Here is a 21,310-nt window from a genome sequence, read left to right on the forward strand (position 1 = left end):
ACCCACACCAACGTCAAACTCTGCATAGACGACACCCTGGGTCAGAATGAACTCGGATCTCTGTAAGCTGTGCCAGTATGAAGCTTGACCACCAAAGCACAGGAGATCCATAGTGGATTGTATGGCGAGAAGAGGCTTGTGGAGTTTAATGCAGATAAGTGCTGAAGAAAGGCTGCAGAGATTGGAAGCTTTTGATGGATGCTTAATGTCCTCTGAAATAGAAAATTTAAAGGTAAGAAATGGTTCACTTTGTCAGCCTTGCCAACTCCAACATTTGAACCCTCATTGGCAGAGATTGCTACCTAAGGTGGTAGATCTGTCCGACGGCATGTCAGCGCCATCTCATGGATAGGCCGTGGGCATGTCAGATCAATCCGCGGGCACTGACCGATATATACATTCCACAGTCTCAGGCACACATACATGCAACATTGGGGCAACTAGGCATAAAACAACAAAGAAAGGATGAGGAAAATCCTTCCTGAAAACAAAATGCTTATAAATACCACATTGTGATTTTATTCTGTAACGTCACTTTTGATTCATCAACAAAATGGCCAAAAAAACTTTCACAATTTTTGAACAAAGTTTTACTTTATTTGTGATTATTGTGTTTTATAAACAATTATTTCATTTCAAGTACACCTTTTTCAATTTGACTACCTTAACAACCCTGTCTGTACATGTGTGTCTAAACTAGGTATTGTAATGATTCAAACAATGATCTGAGATCCTCAATGTAAATAGTTTGACCAGCAGTTCAGCGATAGTTATGCATAAGGCTTCTTTGTAAACTGCTACCCTTGCGTGCGGTAGTTCTAGAACTGACCACACTAAACTCTGCTAGCCGGCCTCCCACTTATCCACTCTGTAAAATTTCAGTTTGACCAAACTTTTGGCACCAATTCCCATGCCCATTGGTTTTATTTGTCTCCTTGTCAATTAGCATTCAATATTCATATTTTGATTGTAATGTTCTATTCCCTCTTCCCAGTCCAAGCCTTCATGATCTCTACACATCAAACCGATGACAACAACTTGTCTACACAGATCACCTTCGAATCGTAGAGTCATGCAGCATGGAAACAGGCCCTTCAACCATGATCATAGAGCACCCATTTACACTAATTCCACTACATTATTCTCCCCATGTTCCATCATTTTCTCCCAAAATTCCCTCCATTTAACTAGGGACAATTCACAGTTGCAAATTAACCTGCTAATCTGCAGACCTTTGTGATATGCGTGGAAACTGGAGGCCCCGGGGGAACCCCATGGGGTCACAGGGAAAATGTGCAGACTCCTTTCTCCACCTAGATTTGATACCAAGCCACGTCAGGGACGATTGAGGCGGATGAACAAAAACTCTGACAAAAAGGCAATCTTTATAATATGTCTTAAAGAAGAGAAAGTGGGAGAGAGGTAGAGAGGTTTAGGAATTCTATGATTTCGGTTCACTGGTGAAGCAATAGAAATCAGTAACTCAAAAAGAGAGCAGAATTAGAGGAGGGCACAATTTTCAGGTGTGTAGCATTGATGAATATCAAGATATGAAGTTCATAACTGCAGGAATCTCATGGCTTCTCTCAGTTTTCTGTGCATCAGTTTCCTTTGTTCACATTAATGCTACCTAAAAGGCCACACTCTCAAAATTTAGCACATAATGTCTGTGAGCTGGCAAATGTTGATGCATTTAACACAGTTTTGGCTAATTTCATGAACAATTGCCTCAAGTTGGGATTTCATAGAAAATAATCTATGCATTATGACATGAGCGCCTAGTGTAGATTTATTGCTGGTCAAAGGACTTGATTTGTTTGGCAAATCTGCTATGACATATTATCGTCCATTGTTGGGACAAACACAATGTGAGTTCATGTTGGAGAGGTCCAAATAACAAGCATTTGTCCAAAAACAACTAAAATAGCAAAGTCAAGGTGGAAACACTGAAAAGGTCAGGTTGCATCAGCGAAACAAAGTTAACGATTCAAGTTGTCGACTCTTTGTCAGAATTGGGATTGAGACAAGTGGAGATAAGCTCATTTAGGTGGAGGGAAAATGGGGAAGGGGGGGGGGGGATGTCTCCGACAGGTAAAATTGGGGCAACTGTGGGGATAAAGTGTGAACATGTTATCAAGTCAATGAGTGAATGGGAGAAATGGGAGGATGAGCACATAGACGAATGAATGTAGGAGTTGGGAAATGCAAAGCAGAAGAACCAGCCCAGCAGGTCAGGCTGTGCACGCCCTCCATTCCCAGAGGAAAATAAATGAAAAAAAAACAAGCTGCTAATTGATACAGATGGAAATCGAAATATCGAAAGTTGTAGAATTCGATACTGAGTCCTGATGGCTTCAACAGATGCAAGATGAGGTGCTGTTCTTCAAGCTTCAAGTTGGGCCTCTCTTTGACAGTGGGAGCCCACAGACTAATACGTTAGAGTGCGCGTGGGATGGGAAATGAAAGTGGCTGAGAGAGATACTGTTGGCTATGAATAAACTTGGAGAACAGGAAAAAATTATTGAAAAGGGTAAATAAAAGATTGAGAAAGAGAGAGAAAAAGAGTGGGAAAGAGTAAGCAGGAGAGAGAAAAAAAAGAGAATGCAAGAGAGAAAAAAGAGGAAGAAGGGGTTCTATATTTCACGATTAACATAATTGAGCTAGGTTAGAAACAACAATCTGCATCAAGGCAACAACTTTATTGACCAATTTGCATTAATTTTGAGACATCACCAACCACTTTGCCTTTAAAAATCAATTGTGTTGCACCTTTGAGAACTTGTATACCTTAATATTGATATTATGATACTCCCTTAGGCAAATATCTTTTAGTGATTCATACAGTAAATATGCACTTGATGCCAAAACATAATCAGCTCTTTCAATTTTTAATCGGGTAACCCTTCTTCTGGCCAAAAATAACTCTGATTGTTATGCTGCACAGTACCACTCAACGTACATATATTGAGCATTGAAGTCAGATACACAGTCCTTCAAGTCAGCCAGTCGTCAGTGCTGAAGCAGGAAATTGGTGGCCATATTAATATCATTGTTTGAAGCTCTCAGAGCTTGCAAGGCATCTACACGAGAAAACCCCATCTCCATCAGTCTTGCCACCTGTGAAAGACAAACAAGACCAACAGAATAAATATAACCTTAACACAACACTTAAAGCTTGATTATATGTCCTGCACTGGGCCAGTGCCTCTATCTGAAGAAGGGTCTCGACCCGAAACGTCACCCATTCCTTCTCTCCAGAGATGCTGCCTGTCCCGCTGAGTTATTCCAGCATGTCGTGTCAACCCTCTATCTGCCTAATTGGAACCACTCAGCATGGTGGGCAGCTATTTGGTCCATGTGTCAACTTTGTGAAAGAGAAATCTAATCAGTATTATGCTCTTGCTTTTCCCCTCAAGCAGCTCACACCCTTTCAAAGATTGCTGCTGAATCTGCCTCCATCTCTGCTCCTGGCAGCACATTCCAGGTTAGCTATGACACTCAATTAAAAAAAATTCTCCATCGAGTATTGTCAGTTGCATTTGATCACTGGTCTGGATGAAAGAAATATTCTAACTCACAGCACCCTCACATTTTTCTCTTTGAATATAAGTATTCATTATACAAAGAACAACCTGCATGTATTTAATGTTTTTTTATGCAGTAAAATCTCCTTGTACATATTCACTTACAGGATATGAGCCCTTGGTTTGGGGATGGCAAAATACCTTCTTAAAATATTGCAGTCCCTCTGGTGCTTTTGAGTATGGAGTTGCAGGATTTAGACCCAGCAATGATGAAGGACCACATATATATTTCCAAGTCAAGATGGTATTCGAATTGGAGGGCATTCTGTCGGTTTTTGGTGTGGCCATGTACCTACTGCTTTTGTTCTCCCTGGTGGAAGAGGACGTGGGTTTGGGAAGTATTGCAGATGTCATGTTGGTGAGCTTTTGCTGTGTATTTTTCAGATGGTTCACATAAAAACACAGTTCATCCGTGATGGAGGAAATCATTGCTTCGGATGGTGATTGGAGGTATTACTAGCTAAAGAGTCAGAGAGTGATACAGCAGGAAACTGACCCTTCAGTCCATGCTGAGCAAGATGCCCATGAATGCTAGTCCCATCAGCCGTGTTTGGCTCATGACCTTCTAAACCTTTCCTATCCATGTGCTTGTCCAAATGTATTTTCAATAATACCTGTCTCAACTACCTTCTCAGGCAGCTCATTCAACATACCCCACACACAAAAAGTTCCCCCGTCAGGTTCCTATTCAATCATTCCTCTCTCACCTTAAACCTATGTGTTCTGATTCTTGATTCCGGGTTAGATTTATTTGGCTATTTCAGAAAGCAGTTTAGTGGGGGCAGCACAGTGGCGCAGCGGTAGAGTTGCGGCAGAGACCAGGGTTCGATCCTAACTATGGGTGCTGTCTGTATGGAGTTTGTACGTTTACCCTGTGACTGCATGGGTTTTCTTCGGGTGCTCTGGTATTCTCTCACACTTCAAAGATGTATAGATTTTGTAGGTTAACTGGCTTTGGTAGAATTGTAAATTGTCCATAATGATAGTATACAGGGTTATCGCTGGTCAGCATGGACTTGGTGGGTTGATGGACCCATTTTCCTCACTATATCTCTCAATCTAAAACAATTTAGAGAAAATCTGGGGTCACATGTAGACCAGTTTGAACAAGGACGGTATATTTCTTTTACTGGTGCAATTACTTTCCTTAATATTCTTTCTCTCTCCTCTTAAAAAATGCTGCTTGAAACTTACTTCATTGACGAGCAGTGTTGTACAATTGGAAATTGTTATTATGAATCTATCTGTTGGTATTCGATCAGGAGCTAAAGCACAGAGGTGGATGGATGATCTGAAAATTTAAGCCTTCCGTAATTTCATGCAAGTGAAGGCGTTTCAGAATGGCAGGCAGTGGAGAGTGGAGTGCCGCAAGACTCGGTGCTGGGGCCACAACTATTTACAATATATATTTGGATGATGGAATTAGAAGTAACACTAGCAAGTTTGCCGATGACACATAGCTGGGTGGCAGTGTGAACTGCGAAGAGGATGTTAGGAGGTTGCAGGGTGACTTGGACAGGTTGAGTGAATGGGCAGATGCAAGGCAAATGCAGTATAATGTAGATAAATGTGAGGTTATCCACTTTGGCGGCAAAAATAAGGAGGCAGATTATTATCTCAATGGTGTGAGATTACGTAAAGGGGAAGTGCAACAAGACCTTGGTGTCCTTGTACTCCAGTCACTGAAAGTAAGCGTGCAGGCAGTGAAGAAAGCTAATAGCACGTTGGCCTTCATAACGAGAGGGTATGGGAGGGTATAAGTCCTTCAGCAGTTGTATATGGGCTTGGTGAGACCACATCTGGAGTATTGTGTGCAGTTTTGGTCTCCTAATTTGAGGAAGGACGTCCTTGCTATTGAGGCAGTGCAGCGTAGGTTCACGAGGTTAATCCCTGGGATGGAGGGACTGTCATATGAGGAACAATTGGAAAGATTAGCCTTTTATTCACTGGAGTTTAGAATGATGAGAGGGGATCTTAGAGAGATGTATAAAATCACAAATGGACTAGACAAGCTAGATGCAGGAAAAATGTTCCCAATGTTGGGGGAGTCCAGAACCAGGGGACACAGTCTACGAATAAAGGGGAGGCTATTTAAAGCTGTGGTGAGAAGAAACTTTTTCACCCAGAGAGTTGTGAATTTGTGGAATTCTCTGCCACAGAAGGCAATGGAGGCCAATTCACTGGATGAATTTAAAAGCGAGTTAGATTGAGCTCTAGGGGCTAGTGGAATCAAGGGATATGAGGAAAAGCAGGCACAGGTTACTGATCGTAGATGATCAGCCATGATCACAATGAATGGCGGTGCTGGCTCGAAGGGCCAAATGGCCTCCTCCTGCACCTATTTTCTATGTTTCTATGCTTTTTTTGTGTGAATCACAAACATAAAAAAGGTTACAGTCCCTATGAATAAAGCATGAGAGAGAAGTGGACACGCTACAGTGCAATGAAACCTACTGCTCACAATGTACTGGAAGGGACTTTTCAACAATGTGTTGGACATGTATCAAAACTGGCTTTTTGAAAAGGAGAAATTAGTAACTACTCAAAATGTTCTGAAGAGTCATTTTGGACAAGATCTTAATGCCCTCCCACATCCCCATTTCACAGAAGGTCTTGTTAATCTGTATAGCTATCTACCAGCAGCAGAGGGCAGCAATACTGTGACCCAAACATTGCAACTCCGCTGCAAAATGTACGGCTACACAGCAGAGTCAATAGTCAATAGTCAATAGTCGTTTATTTGTTACATACACATAAATGTGTAGTAAAATGAAACATTACCCGCAGTTGAACAATAAGACCAATAAGATTAATCAATAAAAATGCAATAACACATACAATCACAACTAACACCAAACAAAAAGAAACATCCATCACAGTGAGTCTCCTCCAGTCCCTCCTCACTGTGATGGAAGGCCAGAATGTCTTTTTCTCTTCCCCTGCCGTATAATGCTTCTTCCATGGAAACATCACCAAGTTATCAAAATAGAAGAATCTGATGCTTTAAGAATAAAACACCATCATTCCTCCCACCTCTGGATTTCGGAGACTCATTTGTCAGAGGCCTCAGGGACGAGGGAGTAGTTTGCACATCATCCCCAACCCCCAGCCCCACAGTGAAACATACTTTGAAGACTGGAGCGTAAAGAGTGCATGTCAGTAAGATTGTTACTTAAGGAGACAACATAAAGATATACAGCAAAGAGTATCTGTCAAAAATGAACAATTTGTTACGACAGAAAATTAGCAAGCAATGTTTTCGTTTAGTCTAGTTAGTTTAGTTTAATTTATTGTCACGTGTACCAAGGTACAATGAAAAGCTTTTGGTGCGTGCTAACCAGTCAGTGGAATAACAATACATGACTATAATCAAGCCGTTTATAGTGTACAGATAGATACATGTTAAAGGGAATAACGTGAATAACGTTTAGTGCAAGATAAAGCCAGTAAAGTCCGATCAAAGATAGTCCGAGGTTCTCCAATGAGGTAGATAATAGTTCAGGACTGCTCTCTGGTTGTGGTAGGATGGTTCAGTTGCCAGATAACAGCTGGTATGCTAAGGAAGTAAAGACTTTGGTAAAACCCCGGTCAAGTACCAATGGACTTTACTTTCCTGTCATATTGTATCTTTGGGAGGGCAAAGGGACAACTTTAAAGAGGTCAACTCTCAACATAATACCAGCCAAAGTTGGCAAGTCCACCATCTAAGAACCTAAAAAAAAAAAGTAGTCAGGGTATGGGGAGAAGGCAGGGACAGGGTACTGATTGTGAATGATCAGCTATGATCACATTGAATGGCGGTGCTGGCTCAAAGGGACGAATGGCCTACTCCTGCACCTATTGTCTATTGTTTATTGCCCCTTGGACCTGCTCCACAGTTTAGGGAGCGAAATCTCACTGGTAAGCGCTGGCAATTCTTTGGCAAAATAAAACTTAGAACGTCACAGCACAAGCGCAGGCACTTTGGCCCACAATGTTGGTGCCGAACATGATGCCAAGACTTACTCTAATCTGCCTAGCTCTGCATTATTTCCAGATTAATGACATCCTTCGTATAGAAGGGTGATTAAAACAGAACACAATGCTAAAATGCAGCCTCATCAGCAAGTTGTACAAATGTAACGTGACATCCCAACTTTTATACTGACTGACAAAGGCCGACAGCTTTCTTGATGACTCTATCAACCTATGATGCCTCTTTCACGGAACAATGCACCTTCACTCTGAGATCCCTCTGGTTTATAACATTCCCAAGGACCCTGCCATTAACTGTGAAGGTCCTGGGCTGGTTTGACGTCCAAAAATGCAACACCTCACACTTATCTGCATTCAACTCCATTAGCCATTCCTTAGCTCACTTGCGCTGCTGATCAAGATCCTGCTGTAATTTTGATAGCCATTTTCTCTATCTACGATATCACTCACTTTACTTTTGAATAGCTGAAGGGTGACCCAAATAACATAATACAATTTAGGAAGGGATTTAATAGGAAAGAAAATCTTAAATCATAAATATGAAGTAATCTAATGGGGAATTTGGTTACCTTAAATTAGACCATAAGATCATAAATCAGGGGAGCAGAATTAGACCATTCGGCTGATTGAGTCTATTCCACCATTCGATCATGGCTGGTCTATTGTTCCCTCTCAACCTATTCTCCTGCCTTCTACTTATAACATTTGATGTCTTTACTAATCAAGAACATCAATCTCTGCTTTAAAAATACACAATATCTGGGCCTCCACAGCCATCTGTGGCAATGAATTTACCAATTCCACAGATTCGCCACCCTCTGGCTAAATAAATTCCTCCTCGTCTTTATTCTAAAGGTACGTTCTTTCATTCTGAGGGTTTGCCCTTTGCTTCTAGACTATCCCATTATTGGAAACATCTTTTCCACGTCCACTCTATCTCAGCCATTCAATTTCTGGTAGGTTTCAATAAGATCCTCCCTCATCCTTCAAATGTCCAGGCAGTACAGGTCCAGAACCAGCAAACACCCCCATATGTTAACCCAATCATAAGTTGACAAGTTATAGGAGTAGGATTAGGCCATTCAGCCCATCGAGTCTCTCCGCCATTCAATCATGGCTGATCTCTGCCTCCTAATCCCATTTTCCTGCCTTATCCCCTTAACCCCATAACATTATCCTTGGGATCATTCCCATAAGCCTCAAAAAACTACGGTCAGGAAAGGTTTAGTGGGTTATGGGCCAAACGCATGCAGGTGGGACTACTGTGGGTGGGGCACCTTGATCGGCATAGGCAAGCTGGGGCCAGAGGGGCTGTTTCTGTGCTATATAACCCTGTGACCTCCTCTGGACCCTATATTATGAATGCCATTGGTTACATTTCTCATTGGCTGATGCCTTCATTGCACAGTATTGGTTGTTTCTTGGAAGGTTGTGAAATTTGAGCGCTGTGGATATATAATTTTAGTGACCTGCCAAAAAACGATCTGTACTTCAGGGGTTAGATTGCCACGAAAATGTTAGCTTTTCTGTTGGAATGTCTGCTACAAAAGAATAAAGTAGCGATGATCAAAAACAAATGCCAAGGCTGGAAATTAGAAACAAAAACAGAAACGTAGGATAAAACAGTTCCTGACTAAGGATTGCAGAACTAAAATGTGAAATGTGTAAGAAGGAACTGCAGATGCTGGTTTAAACCGAAGATAGACCCTAAAGGCTGGAGTAACTCAGCGGGACAGGCAATATCTCTGGAGAGAAGGAATGGTGAAGTTTCGGGTCGAGACCCTTCTTGGAGTGTTTCTCTTTCTATTTATGTTGCCTGACATGCTATTTTCCAGCATTTTCTGTTTCTGTTAAAGTATTGAGGAAATGCATTCAAATTTCATTTACCACAAGGCCAATATTGAAATGATACATATTTATACACTTTAGCAAGTTCAGTTCTGTTGACGTCAGTGCAGGTGCTCCCCGACTAACGATGCTTCCACTTCCGATATTTCGACTTTGCAATGGTGCAAACGTTTGGCAATGGCAACGACCCCCAGCTCGCTTCCGCCCATGTGATCAGGTGTATTAAATGTAATTCAACGTACAATATTTTCGGTTTACGATAGGTTTATCGGAATGTAACTCCATTGTAAGTTGAGGAGCACCTGTATAGCCATATTACGAAACTGGAGGACATTTCTCGGCCACTTCTGCTTTGTTGCACATGAATAAGATACATTTCTAACCCGCTGTCAATTTTACAGTTTGTAATATTCTGGGCATAATATCATTTAGCGACTTTAGACCATCACAATTGCTTCCATCTTCACGGAAAGGACTACAGCAGACACACAGAGAAAGAGTAGGCCCTTGCTTGGTATGGAGATTCTTGCTTTTCAATGGTGGTTTACACCTTTAGACTTTAGAGATACAGCATGGAAACAGGCCCTTTGGCCCACTGAGTCTGTGTCGTCTAGTGATCACGTAGTGAGACCAGTGACACTTGCACTATCCGACATACTAGGGACAATTTACAGAAGCTAATTAACCTACAAAGCTGTACGTCTTTGGAGTGTGGGTGGAAACCGGAGCACCCAGAGAAAACTCACGCAGTCACGGGGAGAACATGCAAACACTGTACAGACAACACCCATAGTCAGGATCGAACCTGGGTCTCTGGCACTTTAAGGCAGCAACTCTATCGCTGCACACTGCAGAGCCCAACACCTCTGCTGTTCATCCACTGCACAACTCTCCTCCCCAGCCTGAGATCTTCCACCTAAAGCGCCTAAACCTACCTGATCTCTCAGTTGCTAAACACTTTATCTCCCCCTCCCATTCCCACACTGACCTTTCTGTCCATTGTCAGAGTGAGGCCCAGCACAAATTGGGGGAACAGCACCTCATATTTCGCTTGGACAACTTACACCCCAGCGGTATGAACATTGACTTCTCTAACTTCAAGTAACCCTTGCTTTCCCTCTCTCTCCATCCCTCCCCCTTCCCAGTTCTCCGACTGTAGACAATAGACAGTGGACAATGTACAATAGGTGCAGTAGGCCAATCGGCCCTTCGTGACGGCACCACCATTCACTGCGATCATGGCTGATCATCTGCAATCAGTACCCCGTTCCTGCCTTCTCCCTTTATCCCTTGACTCCGCTATCTTTAAGAGCTCTATCTAACTCTTTCTTGAAAGCATTAGACTGGATTTTATCTGTTTGCTTTGTTATCTTCTCGCAGCTAACAATGATCTATTCTACATTTTCCTTGATCTCCATCCCCTTTGTCCTGTTTTCACACCTTCACCCTTCCTTATCTATGTATCTCCCTCGGCCCTGACATTAGTCTGAAGAAGGGTCTCGAGCCGAAACATCACTCATTCCATCTCACTCATCCCTAGCCTTAGAGGGAGTACAGAGAAGGTTCACCAGATTGATCCCTGGGATGGCAGGACTTTCATATGAAGAAAGACTGGATAGAATAGGCTTATACTCGCTGGAATTTAGAAGACTGAGGGGGGATCTTATTGAAACATATAAAATTCTTAAGGGGTTGGAGAGGCTAGATGCGGGAAGATTGTTCCCGATGTTGGGGAAGTCCAGAACCAGGGGTCACAGCTTAAGGATAAAGGGGAAGTCTTTTACGACCGAGATGAGAAAACATTTCTTCACACAGAGAGTGGTGAGTCTGTGGAATTCTCTGCCACAGAAGGTAGTTGAGGCCAGTTCATTGGCTATATTTAAGAGGGAGTTAGATGTGGCCCTTGTGGCTAAAGGGATCAGGGGGTATGGAGAGAAGGCAGGTACAGGTTACTGAGCTGGATGATCAGCCATGATCATATTGAATGGCGGTGCAGGCTCAAAGGGCCGAATGGCCTACTCCTGCACCTATTTTCTATGTTTCTATGTTTCTCTCCAGAGATGCTGCCTGTCCCACTGAGTTACTCCAGCATTTTGTGTCGATCTTTGGTTTAAGCCAGCATCTGCAATTCTTTGCTACACTGAGATCTTCCATTCCATGTCTGGGAAATGGATGATGCCTTCTCTTTGTCTAGTTTGCCATATCATTGCTGCTCAGTGGCGTTAGCATTTACACCTCCTTTGGAGTTATGAAAACCCCTTCTTGTCTTACACCATAATCTCTACGGTTTTTCCTTACAAACATTAATTTCCTTCCCTCCTCAAGCTTCCCTTACCCTTTCATCGCTTGGCTTCTCACTGCCTCAAAAAGTATTCAACTCCCCTTCTGACCTGAAATCTCTTTCAGTCCCTCCATAGATGCTGCCTGACTTGCTGAGTGGTTCCAGCATTTTCTGATTTTATTTTGGATTTCCACCTTTTGAAGCACTATTCCTGAAGAAAAATCAAATATGTGCAACATCGCTGAACAGTGAAAAAGAGATACAGCAGATTCAAAATATCCCCCATGAAACGGCTTATACTGAAACATGATGAGATTTACAGCACGGAGACACAAGGAACTGCAGATGCTGGTTTACAAAACAAAAGACACAATGTGCTGGAATAACTCAACAGTCAGATAGCATCTCGGGAGATCGTGGGTAGGTGACACCTTGCGTCGGTCTTAACCTGAAACGTTATCTACCCATGTTCTCCTGAGATGCTGCCTGACCTGCTGAGTTACTCCAGCACTTTGTGCCTAGATTTTACAGGCATGTAACTTTAAAGAAAAATGATGGCCTTGTGCCACAGAAATGCCTACCTGTTCTTCAGAAACTGCTGCACTCATTGAAGGGCTGTTCAGTCCACTATCTTGTTGCTGATTGTTGGCATTCAATCTGTGGCGTAGTGGAGGAAAGAACCTCTCCCAGTTAAACAAACCACCCTGGAAAATGCAAAGAAATGGAACTGATTTCACTCAATGTAATAAATTATGTTACTCAACTCCCAAAAAGTAAAGCTGCAAGGCTGCTGTACCTAACATGCCACCGTGCAGGGGTTTTTTTCTTGAGGCATATACTACGATAGTACAAGAATTGATGAAGAGATAAAAATAGGCAGGTGAAGGCAGCTGTTTGTTGCATTCTTGCATTACTCCCATAAGAAAAGTTAACTGAAGTATAAGGAAGTGAAACAATTGTTAGGCTCCATGATATGAAATCCAAATTTAAGAAACAGTGGCTAACCCAAGCAAAAGTAAAAAATTAACACACAATATTACCTCCGATCCTTTCAATAGTGGGGGAAGGGGGGGATTGGGGGAAACTTTTTTAAATCTCTTACCTCGACGGAGATGCGATTTTTCTCCGTATCGTATCTCCGTCCGCACTATGGCCTAACATCGAGGAGCTGGCAGCCTCTTGCTGAGGATTGACTTTGGGAGCTCCGACCGCGGGAGCCTGCAGGACTTAACCGTGGAGCTAGCGGTCTCTGTCGGGGATCGACCTTGGAGCTACAACCGCGGGGGGGAGTCTGCGGACTAATATCGTGGAGTTCTGGACTGACTTCGGAAGCTCCAGGCCGCAGGAACTTCGACCGCCCCGGTCGCGGGAGCTTCGACCGCCCCGATGTGGGGGCTTCGATCGCCGGCTGTGGGAGCTTGTCTAAGTGAAAGTTATAGGTTTAAGTCTGGTGCAATAAGTGTATTTGACTCAGAAAGGTAAGAGCGCGTGATGAAGAGTGAAAAAAAAATAATTTGTGTATTTTGGATTCCTGCCAATACGCAGAAAAGAAATATCAATTTAATCTCAACTGTGAAGCTACGAGTTGTTAGACGTATTCTAGATTATTATGAGTGATAATTCTCCCCAAGTGGCTACAAAACAGGCCCACATTAAACTTTCACACATAGAACACAAAGTGCTGGAGTAACTTAGTGTGTAATATCTTTGGATGCCATGGATAGGTGACGTTTTGGATGGGAGCCTTTTTCAGACTTTCACAAGGTTTTTCAAGCAGAGGCTGATTCTAGTGTGAAATTCAGAGTTCCAAATCCTTGTTCAGTGAAGTTCATTAACACATTCTAAAAGGAAACTCAATACATGATTATGAGAGGGGTGACGTGTGTGTAGAAGAGTGAAATTGGACTTGGTGGCTTGGGTAGAGGGAATGCTTGCACCACAGTGATGGGCAGCATGACCTTCATTTGTGCTATACCACTCAATGATGCTAAATATGCATCCAGTTACTGAAGCATAAGTGAACAGTTAAATGAGCAGTCTAATGGAGATCTATAAATTGATTAAAAATTTCTTCCATTCTTCTCCGATCCAGCAAAACCAAAATGCAAGCCTATAGGGATATAGCACAGAAATAGGCCCATGAGCCCATTGAGTCAGCTTCCAACAACTACCCATTTACACAGATCCTACATTATTACACTTTTATGCTTGCCACATCCACCACATCCACCACCTCCCCCCTAATTTTACTACTCACTTACACATAGAGCCAATTAATCTATCAGCCTGCAGGTCTTTTGGTTGTGGGAGGAAACCGGAGCACCTGGAGAAAATCTACATGGTCAATGGAACCAAAACTCCACGTAGACAGCACCCAAAATCAGGATCAAACTCGTGTCTCTGGCACTGTGAGGCAGTGACTCCATCAGCTGCTTCACTGTGCTGCCCTAATATGCATAGCAACTGACGGAGTGTAAGTCATGAACCAGCCTCCTGGCAATGGGTTAAATCAGGTCGTTCTCCCTATTTTCTGTGGGCAAACATTTATTCTGAAGTTCCTGCTTCCCCAATGATAACAAACTGAGATAGGAAGGGGTAAAGGGGTAAAGCATGGAGAGATTCAAAAGAGAGGTTGAGTATTTTAAGCCTGGAGCCAACACAAGCAAATTATTCTGACAGAGTTACCATGGAGCTGGGAATCCATCAGAAATTTCATGCACAAAAATACTTCCCGAACACCCCATTGCCACATTGCTTTGTTAGTTGCCAGATTCTTATCTGGCTTATGCAAGCAAAAGTCGCATTAATTACGATTAAAATATATTCACTTCTCCTTTTCTTAACTTCATCTATATACTAAAACTCTAATTTGTTTGTTTGTTTGTTCCTGAACTACAGCCAAAACGGTACACGGCAGCGCGACCATTTTAGGCCCACCTTACTCACCGTCGTCCCTTTGGTGCCAATGGAAGAAGTTTCATTGAAATCGGTTATATTTATAAAAGTTATTCACATTTTAAAGTGTAAATCTATCTCCGAGGGAAGGAGGGAGGGGGGGGAGGAAGGATAAGGGGGGTTGAGGGGGATAGAGTGGGGGGGAGGGGAAGGGGGGAGGGAGGGGGGCGGGGGGGAGGATAGGGTGCTGCACCAATGCAGGAGAGGTTTTGGCCCAACGGGTCCACTTGGTCTAGTCATTAATAAAGAAATGGGTTTTTGTTTCTTATTTCTTTAAAGTTACCATCTAATGCGGAAAATAAAGCAGCCAACTCATACAAAACAAGTTTCCACTGACCACAATAAGACATTGCCGCACTGGTGGGTAAGGCAAAGCAGCGCCGTTACCACCTTCAATGCTTTTACTCTGGGGCTGTAGAGAGCATCCTGTCCGGCAACATCACAGTCTGGTTTGGGAACAGCTCTGCCCAGGACAGGAAGGCCCTGCAGAGAGTAGTGCGTTTGGCAGAACGCACCATGGGAACTACACTCGGCCCCCTGCAGGACCTATACATCAGGAGGTGCAGATCGAGAGCAAGCAAGATTATGAGAGACCCCTGCCACCCCAGCAACGGACTGTCCAGCTGCTACGGTCAGGCAAACGCCTCCGCTGTCATGCTGTGAAAACGGAGAGGATGAGACGGAGTTTCTTCCCACAGGCCATCAGGACTGTTAACATTTATAACTCCAGGGACTACATTTTCTTTTCTTTTCTGTATTAATTTTAATTTATATGCTGTAATTATAATTTAAAAAATTTTTTTTTTGCACAATCCGCAGGCATTGCCACTCTCATTTCACTGCACATCGTGTATGTGTATGTGACAAATAAACTTGACTTGACTTGACTGGACAATGTGTTGTTTGAAATAAGGACTGTTTGCTCTTTACATCCATTTGAAAGTAGTACTAGGTCGGTAGTAGGTCAACAACCTGTCACCCGAAAAGCTTGGGGAATCCACATTAAAGAGACAACACAGAATATAATATTAAAAAGACACAAAATATTGGTATTCAGCGGGTTAGGCAGCATCTCAGGAGAACATGGATAGGTGATGTTTCGGGTTGCGACCCTTCTTCAGACTGACAGTGATGAGGGTGGGGAAAAGAAAGTTGGAAAGGAGGAGGAGCAGGACAAAGCCTGGCAAGTTAGGTGAGGTGGGGTTGACAGGCAGATGGTTGGACAAAAGGCTAGAGGTGAAAAGAGAGAGATGTGAACTTTGAAGCCAGATGTAGAGGAATATATTTCAAGGAATATAAGTGGAAGGGGAGAAATTAGTGCGCATCCTGCTGGGGCACAGGGAGGAGAGGGAGTGGGAGAGGATGGAGAATTCATTGTTCATATTGTTAGATTGTAAGCTACCCAAGTTGAATATGGGATGCTGTTCCTTCCATTTGCAAGTTCATAAGATCATATGAGCAGAATTAGGCGATTCGGTCCATCGAGTCTGCTCCGTCATTCAACAATGGCTGATCCGTTTTTCCCTCCCAGCCCCATAGATCTGCCTTCTCACCATAACTTATGACACCCTTACTAATCAAGAACCTATTAATCTCTGCTTTACAAATACCCATTGACTTGCCCTCCACAGTTGTCGTGGTAATGAATTACAGATTTCTCTTCCACTACTAGAAACATACTCTACACATCCACTCTACATAGGCCTTTTATTATTCGGTGGATTTCAATGAGATTCCCCCTTTCATCCTTCTAAAGTCCAGCAAATACAGGTCCAGAGCCATCAGACGCTCCTCATACACTAACCCAATCAATCTCAGGATCATTCTCGTAAACCTCCTCTGAACCCGCTCCAACATCAGCACATTCTTTCTCAGATATGGAGCCCAAAACTACTAATATTATTACAAATGTGGTCGGACCAGCACCTTATAAAGCCTCTGCATTATATCATTGCTTTTACATTCTAGTCCCCTCAAAATGAATGGTAACATTGCATTTGCCTTGCTTACTACCGACTCATCCTGCAAATTAACCTTTTGGAAATCCTGCACCAGCATTCCCAAGCTCCTTTGCACCTCTGATTTCTAAATCCTCTCCCCATTTCCTTCTACCAAACTGCAAGACCGTACACTTTGCCACATTGTATTCCATCTGCCACTTCTTTGCCCACTCTCCCTACCTGTCCAAGCACTTCTGCAGGCTCCCTGTTTCCTCAACATTACCTGCCCCTCCACCTACCTTTATATCATCCCCGAACTTGGCCAAAAAGCCACAAATTCCATAATCTGTAGCAGACCCAATACCAACCCCTGTGGAACACCACTAGTCAGCGGCAACCAAACAGAGAAAGGTTCCTTTATTCTCACTCTTTGCCTTCTGACAGTCAGTCATCCATGCTAGTACCTTGCCTCTAATACCATTACCTCCTATCTTGTTCAGCAGCCTTATCAAAGGCTTTCTGAAAATCCAAGTAAACAGAAAATTGCCATCTCATTGAATCCGCCGGGTGGCTCCAAACATGGCAGCCTCACCAACAGCCAGTCTCGTCTTTTTCTTCTTTTGTTTTTTTCGTCAGTGTTTACTTATATGTTTTTAGTGCACCTTTAGTTTTTGTATTTATGTGGGGGGGTGGGAGGTGGGGGGAACCTTTTTTATCTCTTTCCTCGACGGAGATGCGACTTTTCATCATATCTCTGTCTGCACTGCGCCTTTAACATCGTGGAGCTGGCGGTCCCTTTGTTAGGGATCGACTGCGGGAGCTTCGACCGCCCCGATCGTGGAAGCTTCGATCGCCCCAATGCAGGAGCTTCGATCGCAGACTGCGGGAGCTTCGATCGCCCCGACTGCGGAAGTTTCGATTGCCACGACCACGGGGGAAAAGGAGGAAAGAAGGTATAAGTTATTTGCCTTCCATCACAGTGGGGAATGCGAGGTCACCGAAAAAAACAAGATGGACGTGCAGCCTGCACTGGTGAGGACTCGGAGGGAGTGCCGTGAGTGCAGTGATCTCGGTGTTTTGCGGGGACATCACGCCATGAGGACTTCCTGGAGTTTAGTGCGAGTGTGGACGGCTTTCTGACTGGTCGGGCGGACAGGGGCTGCAGAGAGAGTGATGGCGGTCGGTGCAACTCTGGTCACATCACAGTGAAGGAGCGTGTGTGTGGCCCGGACATTGAACTGATGGTTGTGGGTCTCCGCTTATGCTAGGTGCCCTGGGGATTCTCACACGGGGTTTGAAAACGTTTTTCAGCGGAAGTGGCGGCGCTGCCCTGCAGCTGCGGCTCGCCGGCAGTCTGTTTGTCTTTCTTCCTTGTTTGTCTATTTGTTAGTGTTAGATGTATGAAATAGCCTATCTTTAGCTGTGTATATGTGGGGGGTGGTGGGGGGGTGGGGGAAACCTTTTAAAAAATCTCTTCCTCAACGGAGATGCGACCCTTTCTGAGTCGTATCTCCGTTTGCGCTAAAAAAAAAAAAAAATTTAAACGCGGGGCCTTCCATCGCCCGCGGGGCCTTCCATCGCCTGGTGCAGCTCGGCCGCTGGACTTAACAGTGCCCGGTGCGGCTCGGCCGCGGGGCCTTCCATCGCCCGGTACGGCCGGCTCAGCCGCGGGGCCTTCCATCGCCCGGCGCGGCTCGGCCGCGGGACTTTACATCACTGGTGCGGCTCGGCCGCGGTGCCTTCCATCGCCCGGCGCGGCTCGGACCTATCATCGCCCGGCGCGGCTTGGCCGCGGGACTTTACATCGCTGGTGCGGCTCGGCCACGGGACTTTACATCGCTGGTGCGGCTCGGCCGCGGGGCCTTCCATCGCCCGGCGCGGCTCGGCTGCGGGACTTAGCTGCGCACGGTACGGCCACGGGGCCTTCCATCGCCCGGCTCGGCCGCGGGATGTTTCAGCGCCCGGTGCGGCTCGGCCGCGGGGACTTGGGCGTGGGGAAGAGAGCGGAAGTTTTGTTGCCTCCATCACAGTTTTGTTGCCTCCATCACAGTGAGGGGGTGTTTGGAGTCACTGTGATGGATGTTTGTGTTGGGGTTATGTGTCTTGTGTTTCTTTTTTTTTGTGTGACTGCTCGTAACGTAATTTCGTTCGGTATCTCGGTACCGAATGACAAATAAAGCTCTGTATTCTGTATTCTGTATTCTGTATTCTCACACGCCGTTGTGATGGCTGTTTAAGTCTATGTTTAATTTTTATGTGGTCATGTATCTTGTTGCTTTTTTGTGGTCATGTATCTTGTTGTTTTTTGTATGACTGTTGGCAAATCAAATTCCTTGTATGTTTACATACTTGGCTAATAAATGAATTACAATTACAATACCTTCCACGTGTTACGGTTGATATTAAAAAAGGGAACTGTGATGTGTTGTGGTACAAGTGTTGCAAGGTGGAAATATTTTTGAAATATTTCTATTTCTGGTTAAGAGGTCATAATTTAAATATATTCAGCAAGAAATTGAATAAAGATTTTTTTTAAACTAATTTACCTAAAGAGTGGGGAGAACATGGAACCCACTACCACAGAAAGCAGGAGAGTTGAGAGTGGGTGCGGTGAGAGAAGATCTCATCGAAACTAACATAATTCAGACACAGTCTGAAGAAGGGTCTCGACCCGAAACATCACCCATTCCTTCTCTCCAGAGTTACTCCAGCATTTTGTGTCTATCATTGGTTTAAACCAGCATCCACAGTTCCTTCCTACTCTAACATATTTCTTATCGGGCTTGGCATGTGTTCCCTGGCTGAGGAATCAAGGACATTATACATTCTACATACATTAATGTATATTAATGATTTGGACGAGGGGATTGAAGGCTTTGTGGCCAGGTTTGCGGATGATACGAAAATAGGTGGAAGGGCAGGTAGTGTAGAGAAAGCAGGTTCTCTGCAGAAGGACTTGGACAGGGTGGGAGAGTGGGCAGAGAAGTGGCAAATGGAATATAGTGTAGCAAAATGTGGAGTCATGGATTTTGGTGGTAGGAATAAAGATGTAGACTATTTTCTAAATGGGGAGATAATCTAGAAATCGGAAGTGCAAAGGGACTTGGGAATGCTGGTGCAGGATTCCCAAAAAGTTAATCTGTAAGTCGAAACAGTAGTAAAGAAAGCAAACTCAATGCTAGCATTTATTTCAAGAGGGCTTATATAGAAAAACAGGGATGGAATGCTGAGTCTCTATAAGGCACTGGTAAGGCCACATTTGGAATATTGTGAGCAATTTTGGGCACCATATCTGAGGAAGGATGTGCTGGCTCTAGAGAGGGTCCAGAGGAGGTTTACAAAGATGATGCCAGGAATGAGGTTAAACTATGATGATCGTTTGTCGCCACTGGGCCTGTATTCAATGGAGTTTAGAAGAATGAAGGGAGACCTCATTGAAACATACAGAATAGTGAAAGGCTTGGATAGAGTTGATATGGAGAGGATGTTTCCACTAGTGGGCGAGTCTCGGACTAGAGGCCATAGCCTCAGAATTAAAGGACATTCTTTTAGGAAGGAGATAAGGAGAAATTTCTTTAGTCAGAGGGTGGTGAATCTGTGGAATTGTTTGCCACAGAATGCTGTGGAGGCCAAGTCAGTGGATATTTTTAAGGCATAGATTCTTGATTAGTACAGGTGTCTGAGGGCGTAGGCAAGAGAATGGGGTTAGGAGGGAGAGATAGATCAGCCATGATTGAATGGCGAAGTAGACTTGATGGGCCGAATGGCCTTATGACTGGGGGCATAGTATGAGAGTAAGCTGCAGACAGTTTAAGACTGAAATGAGGAAATATTTCTTCACAGTGAGTGTCAAAGTTTGGAAATCGCTATTTCTGATGGCTGTGGAAGCGTAGTCACTATGTTTATTCACACCAGAGATCAATGGAAATCAATGATATGGGGATAGTGCTGGAGATCTGGCTGAGATTTCAGAGGCATGAAAAACAATCACAATCTTCATAAATGACAGAATAACTTGAAGGGGTATGGCTTACTCCTACTCCTATTTATGTTTTTGTGAGCACATGAGAGGATAAGGAATGCACTAGTCAGCAAATAAGAAAACAGGTAGATGAGGCTTAAGTGGAGCATAAATGGCCTAGTTGGGAAGAAATTACAGCTTCTCTTCTGACTGAGTTATGGAATGATGAGAATGTCAAAGGATATGATCAAATGCTGAGCGAAAGGTGGAGAGTTTAATACTTTACTAGAGTTTGATACTTTACTTTACTAGAGTTTGATACTTTACTAGTCTGCACTGTGACAGAACACAATGTCTTTAATACCACAACAATCTTCATCCAAGAGTTTTGCAAAATATATTGTGCTGACAATGAATTATATTTTTATTAAGTTGTGTTTTTCTGATTATTAAGTGGCTCAACTATTCCCCTTCTGAGAATGCATGGTACAGGAAATCATGCTTTCAGTTTACACCTATAAAATCCAGGTCACAGTCATCACTTGCCTTCACATAAATGGGCATCTTTATATTTAAACTTTGATCTGTTATCTAGTCCTTGCAGACAACAAACCCACACCTAGGGTATGAGTCTCAAGAACCCAAACGTGTCAACTCAAAGAACATTTTGTTTTCAGATTCTGTCAAAAACACAGTAGCTCCAGAACCACAATGCATATAACTCTTATTTTAATATTTGAATAAAGGAGAGAGATGTGCAGGTAGA

The 21,310-nt window shown here is 43.6% G+C and overlaps 1 protein-coding gene across 1 annotated transcript in view; it reads right to left on the reverse strand.

The window, feature by feature from the left end:
* Nucleotides 1-608: 608 nt before the first annotated feature.
* Nucleotides 609-21,310, reverse strand: part of ubac2 (UBA domain containing 2) — a 153,360-nt gene continuing 132,658 nt past the window's right edge. The window contains exons 8-9 of the mRNA XM_078402235.1: nucleotides 12,270-12,392; nucleotides 609-3,117 (exon numbers count right to left, since the gene is read on the reverse strand). Coding sequence (XP_078258361.1) covers nucleotides 3,010-3,117; nucleotides 12,270-12,392 — 231 coding nt within the window. The 3' untranslated portion in view covers nucleotides 609-3,009. The remainder of the gene's footprint in view (nucleotides 3,118-12,269; nucleotides 12,393-21,310) is intronic.

Source organism: Rhinoraja longicauda, chromosome 7 (genome assembly GCF_053455715.1).
Source record: "Rhinoraja longicauda isolate Sanriku21f chromosome 7, sRhiLon1.1, whole genome shotgun sequence".
NCBI classification, from domain to species: domain Eukaryota; kingdom Metazoa; phylum Chordata; class Chondrichthyes; order Rajiformes; family Arhynchobatidae; genus Rhinoraja; species Rhinoraja longicauda.